The sequence below is a fragment of the Octopus bimaculoides genome, chromosome 2 (genome assembly GCF_001194135.2).
Source record: "Octopus bimaculoides isolate UCB-OBI-ISO-001 chromosome 2, ASM119413v2, whole genome shotgun sequence".
In the NCBI taxonomy this organism is placed as follows: Eukaryota; Metazoa; Mollusca; class Cephalopoda; order Octopoda; family Octopodidae; genus Octopus; species Octopus bimaculoides.
The window spans coordinates 185239655-185245739 of NC_068982.1; the positions used below are offsets into that span (position 1 = coordinate 185239655).

The 6085-nt window shown below is 37.2% G+C and overlaps 1 protein-coding gene across 2 annotated transcripts in view; it reads right to left on the reverse strand.

Annotated features, from left to right (window-relative positions):
- Window positions 1-6085, reverse strand: part of LOC106875380 (acetyl-CoA acetyltransferase A, mitochondrial) — a 73112-nt gene that overhangs the window by 27803 nt on the left and 39224 nt on the right. For both annotated transcript variants that reach the window (XM_052965780.1, XM_014923483.2), the window contains exons 3-4: window positions 2606-2723; window positions 1399-1494 (exon numbers count right to left, since the gene is read on the reverse strand). In XM_052965780.1, coding sequence (XP_052821740.1) covers window positions 1399-1494; window positions 2606-2723 — 214 coding nt within the window. The remainder of the gene's footprint in view (window positions 1-1398; window positions 1495-2605; window positions 2724-6085) is intronic.

Consider the following 6085-nt stretch of genomic DNA (forward strand, 5'->3'; position numbering starts at 1 on the left):
AAGGGTATTTCTAAGAAATAATCACACTTAAATGCGAAATTTAAATAAAAAGAATGTGCAAACTGAAACGGTTTCTAGGACTTCTCTGAAAATGAAAGACAGCCAAAACTGGGCTTCCTTAGGGAAAAAAGGATGTTAGCATTAAAACTACCTTATATTAATTTGGAAGTAATGGAAATTCTTTATAAATAAAGTTATTTAAGTCCACGTAACCGGAAAACTTCAAATGGGATATAGGGTTCGGCAATATGCGATGTTGACCGATAAAGTAGCAAACCTTGTGGATGAGTAAGGTACCAGAACCGACCAAACAGTACTTTTTTTAGAATGTATCTGATGAATTTGATTTGTAAAATTCGTAAAAATGATATGAAGAATTTGCCAAAATATCATTCAGTTGTGCTTACTGATAAACAATAACTCATAATTTGAAATATTGATACTAATATCCCTTCTTCATGAAATGGAATTAAGGATTAAACAATGGCTATGTTCATGTCAAATCAAGTGAGTCATGCAAAAGTTGAAAAGTACTGCTCATTTTTTGTTTTATATAAGTTTTAGATATTTGTCACCCAAATTTCCACGCTCAATCACCAATCAAATTGTCTTTTTCTACAGTCAATTGAATTTTGTTGTGAGAAAATATTCACACAGTTGATTGATCACCAATTAGTGCCATTTATTCATTATTCAAAATAACTGCCTTGTCTTCTTACTCTTTTGTATCAGCTTATTTATTAAACACAGAATGACATGCCTGGATGCACGTGTTCGAGTACAGTTCATTCTAGAATGATTTCGATTTTTACTGCAATCACATATGTTCTTTCATGAAATTGCTTAGAAAACTAAATGCAATTAATGCTCTGATGCTGATTGGACGAACATAGCGGCTGTTCATACATGATTTTCAGAATGATAGCCAATAAGTGTCATTGAAATCAGATTTTCCATCAAGATTTTGATTAAAAAAGGGCAAATCTCACTTTGAAACTAATGATTATGTTATGAAATTTGACTGATGCACCACTGTGACGTCTTTTACCTGTGTAAAATTTCAGCATAATTAGTTGAAAAATACAGCCGTTATAATCTTTTACACACATACATATACAGACAGAATGGGATTTATATATTATAGATGACCATGCTGGAGTACTGCTTTTAGCAATGACTGTTTTATTGCTGTTGATGCTGTTTATATATCTGAACAGACATACATGCAGGAAGGCTGATCAAGTCTTTAGAGCATTCAACTTATCAAAACTTGGCCACAATAGGGCACTGTCATTTGCAGTGACTGCTGATGCTGTTTCTGAAAGGATGGAAAAGAAATGGAGAGACTGAGAGCAAGAGAGAGAGAGGGAGGGGAAGGAGAAACGGAGAGTTACTTACCTGCTCCAAGCAGAGCTTGACGTGTTGGTGCCTGTCCGGAGGCAGCTTGCAATACATTGCCCATGTACACCTCCTGCACATCTTCACTGCTAATACCTAACAGGAAATAACAGAGACTTATTGAATGGACACTTCTTATAAATCTACAGTAAATGCCAATACATATACATACAAGAAGATCCATACATACACACACTCAAACATTATTCACACACAGGGCGGGTGACACGTAAAAGCACCCACTACACTCTCTGAGTGGTTGGCGTTAGGAAGGGCATCCAGCTGTAGAAACTCTGCCAAATCAGATTGGAGCCTGGTGTAGCCATCTGGTTTCACCAGTCCTCAGTCAAATCGTCCAACCCATGCTAGCATGGAAAGCGGACGTTAAACGACGACGACGACGACACACAGATATATATGCACATAAACACATATACACACAAAGATACTGGCATACACAGAGACAGATATATACATAGAGAGAAAACTTGCATACATAGCCAAATATGCATAAACAGATAAGCACACGCCACACTGCATACATGTGAAGGATTATTTCTGGTTGTCAATTGTAATCACTGTCACCATAGAGTGATCATAGAGTGGTTACAACACAGACAGACCATACACTAATATGATAGACTTCGGTCTCTTTTATTCTTTTATATGGTACAGATATGTCTAGTGACATGACGTACACACACGCTGTACTTCACACACACATGCGTGTCTGTGTGATTAAATAAGACCAATATTACATACATGCACACCATACACAGACAACACACACACACACACACTATATACTCTAGCCTTACCATTCTATATACATACTACATTCCATACATACACATAAACACAAACTGTACACTATATTCACACATTACAAACTTTCTACATACTCAGACACATCTTTATACTACACCATACATACAGACACACACACTAACAAATCTTACACAAACAAATACAAGCTTTACACATAGACACACAATCAAACATACACACATTATATCATACCATACTACAGACTACGCACCATACACTTACACACACACACACACTATAGACTTCATATGCTATACACTACCCATCTCACACCTTCCTCTAGCTGTCCATACTCCTCTACTGCACAAATCTTTGTAATATCACCCAACCAGCTAATTGCTCCAACACTGTTATGACACATTCCTTAGCATGAACTTACCTGCTTTCTTCAGAGCTTCAGTAATGACCACTGACCCCAGTTTGGGTGCTGGTACCGATGCCATGGCACCCAGAAAGGGAATGATAGGTGTCCTCACATAGCTGGCTATTATCACATCCTGTTGCAAATAATAAATCAACAATAAAAATAACATCAACAATAATATATACTCCCACCCTTGTAAATTCTTATCAACCATAAAACACACACACACACACACACACGTGCAGACAAACACTAGCATCAATAACATCATTGGCTTTGAGTCAGTCATGTAATATGCTAAAGATAGAAACCAAATTTCTCAAAAATGACACCCTATTGTCTTATAAAATAATGGGAACATTAAATAATATAACCCTAGATATACTTGATCTGAATAAAAGATGTGATGGTCACCACAGGAACGTCTTTGGTTATGGGTCAACTGGGTCAAGGCTGATCTGGGATTAAATGATAACTAAAAATACATAACAAAAGATTAGACACTCTATACAGAAAGAGCATCTGGCTGTAGAAACTCTACCTCAACAAATTCCATCTGATCCAGGCAAGCAGAGGAAAGTGGACATTAAACGATGATGATGATGATGATGATATACTCAATAGATGCAAGCAGGTGTGTGATTAAGAAGCTGGCTTTGTAACAACATGGTTTTGGGTTCAGTCTGTGCAGCAATTTGAGCAAGTGTCTTCTACTTTAGCCTGAACAAGCCAATGCCTTATGGACACAATTGGCAGAAACAAACTGCCATATATCATCATCATCATCATCATCATCATTTAACGACCGTTGTTCATGCTGGCATGGGTTGGATGGTTTGCCTGGGCTGGCACGCTGGAAGGCTGCACCAGACTCCAGTCTAATTTGGTATGGATGCCCTTCCTAATGCCAACCACTTTGAGAATGTAATGGGTGCTTTTACATGCCACAAGGGCATGGGTGTCAATTTGCATGACACTGGTATCTGTTATGTCTGCAATTTTTCTCAGCTCGATGGGTCTTCTCCTCAAGCATGACATAATGCCAAAGGTCTTGGTCATTACCTCCGGGAAGTCTGACACTCGAAAGGAACTCAGCCACTCTGCTTCTGTGAGGCCCAACACTTGAAAGGAACTCAGCCATTTTGCCTCAGTGAGGTCCAACGTTCAAAAGATGTTCTTTATGTGCCACCAGCATATATATATATATATATATATATATATATATATATATATATATATATATATATATATATATATATATATATATGTATGTATGCATGTATATATAAGCATGCATGTATGTATGTATGTATGTATGTATGTATGTATGTGAGTGAATGCTTGCATTCCCTAACTTGTAATGTATAGGTGGTTATAAAGCTACAGTATTAAACAATCACACAATATATTGGTGTTGCAAGAAATACCTATATGATGAGTGACAGTAACTTATACAACTTAGGAGCGTTGGATAAAAGGTCTTGCAATGTTTAGTTATAGCCCTTTAACTTCTAAGTTCAAATCCACAAAATATTGACCTTGCCTTTTATCTTTCCAGAGATAAAACTGTTGCTATACAACCTCTCTATGTTTAATATTGTAGCTACACAATCACTTTACATTTAATACTGTAGCTATGGAATGCCAACATTCACTCACTCACACACACACACACACACACACACACACACATACAGAGAGACAGTAAAGAACTATGGTCAATATAACCATCTGTTCACTCCCCTAAAACATGTTTGGCCTTGTGTTTATGTACGAAAATATTCTGAAACACAATCCGCTAGTGTCCTATTTTTGTTGCATTAATTATTCTTCATCTCCAGGATCACTTTGGAACGACTATGGAACAAGAAAAAAAGTTCAGTATTGCCTTCAAACCATTCATTAGGCAGGAAACAATTGATATTTTAAGGGCTTCCTAAATTTCTTGTTCTGACCTTGAAATATTGTGCGATCAACGTTAAACAAAAAGCTGGGTGATGGAGAAGGCAGAATGTTATAAGTAGCAGTATTACAGATTACTTTAGAGCATGACTTATGTAACCTGCTCTTATGCTGCTCATTAATAAATTTCAGATGAGGTCATATTTGATGTAGAGATAGGAGGAAATATAAGAATTCAACTAAAATCTAATAAGTTAAGAGAGCACAGGGTGTGCTTCTATGTCAATTTTCTTAAATTAGCCAAGCTTTTGTTTAATTAACTTAATTGAAATTAGGGTCAAAGACTGCTGTTTTCTAATTTTTGACATTTTATCAGATATTTTGCTTTTCATTTTTATCTTTTTTGTTTTGTTTTGAAGGTGTTTGTTATTTAACTAGTGGTTTAGAGTTTCATACAAAGTACTATGTGTTTATTTAAGAGGTGGTTAATAACCCTTTGGAGATCAACTGTTTTTCATACACTGAAGAAGATGGAGTAATTTTAATGACACACAGACACTCATACACTGGTGCAGGCATGGAAATTTGGTGTCCAACTATGAGGTTTTGAGTTCAGCTTCTCTGTATGGCACCTTGGGCAAGTGTCTTTTACTACAGCTCTGGGCCAACCAAGCCTTGTGAGTGTGTGTTGTGTATGCGTGTGCATTTATTCACATGATAAGATTGGAGCCTGGTGCAGCCCACTGGCTTGCCAGACACCAGCCAAACCGTCCAACCCATGCCAGCATGGAAAGCAGATGTTAAACGATGATGATGATGATAATGATAGCTGTAAATAAGCATTGTCATCATTATAAGCAGCGTTGATCATTTCCAACTTCCTGTGAAAATATGTCTGCCATGGGGAAATATTACCTCACTTGGTAAAGGTTGGTGACAGGAAAGGCATAATAAAACTGCTTTACAGATGGTGGTGATGATGTTGATGATGTGTGTGCGTGTCTGTGTATCTATGCACACAGTTGCAGGAATGAAGAATGGCTGCATGGTTAAGAAGTTCACTGGGATTTATACCATTGTGTGTCATCTTAGGCTAGTACCTTTACCATAGCATTGGGTTGACTGAAGCCTTGCAATTCAATTTGAGCAGACAGAAAGTGTCTGAGGAACTGTAATTCAAAGGTTCAACCTTGTTACATACAAAGAATTTATTTGGGAATTATCTTATGGGAGCGTGTCTGTGAAATTCTCAACCACTTCACACACAGAAATTCAATGAGTTGACAGTTCTGTCAATAGAACAATTGGACACTCCTGCTGTAATAACTTCACTTGATTTATTATGACATTTAAATACACAAAAAAAACAGGAAAGAGATAAGAAAGGAAAAGAGGGAAATGGGAAAACAGCATAAGATGGAGGGGGAGTGGGCAATGGGCCACATATCCCAGAACAAGTGGGATGGTCTGCCGAGCTCTACAGTAATGACTGTGATGGCCCTGCCACAGACAATAGCCAGCTCCCCCCCCTTTCTCTCTCTCTCTCTCTCTCTCTCTCTCTATATATATATATATATATATATATATATATAT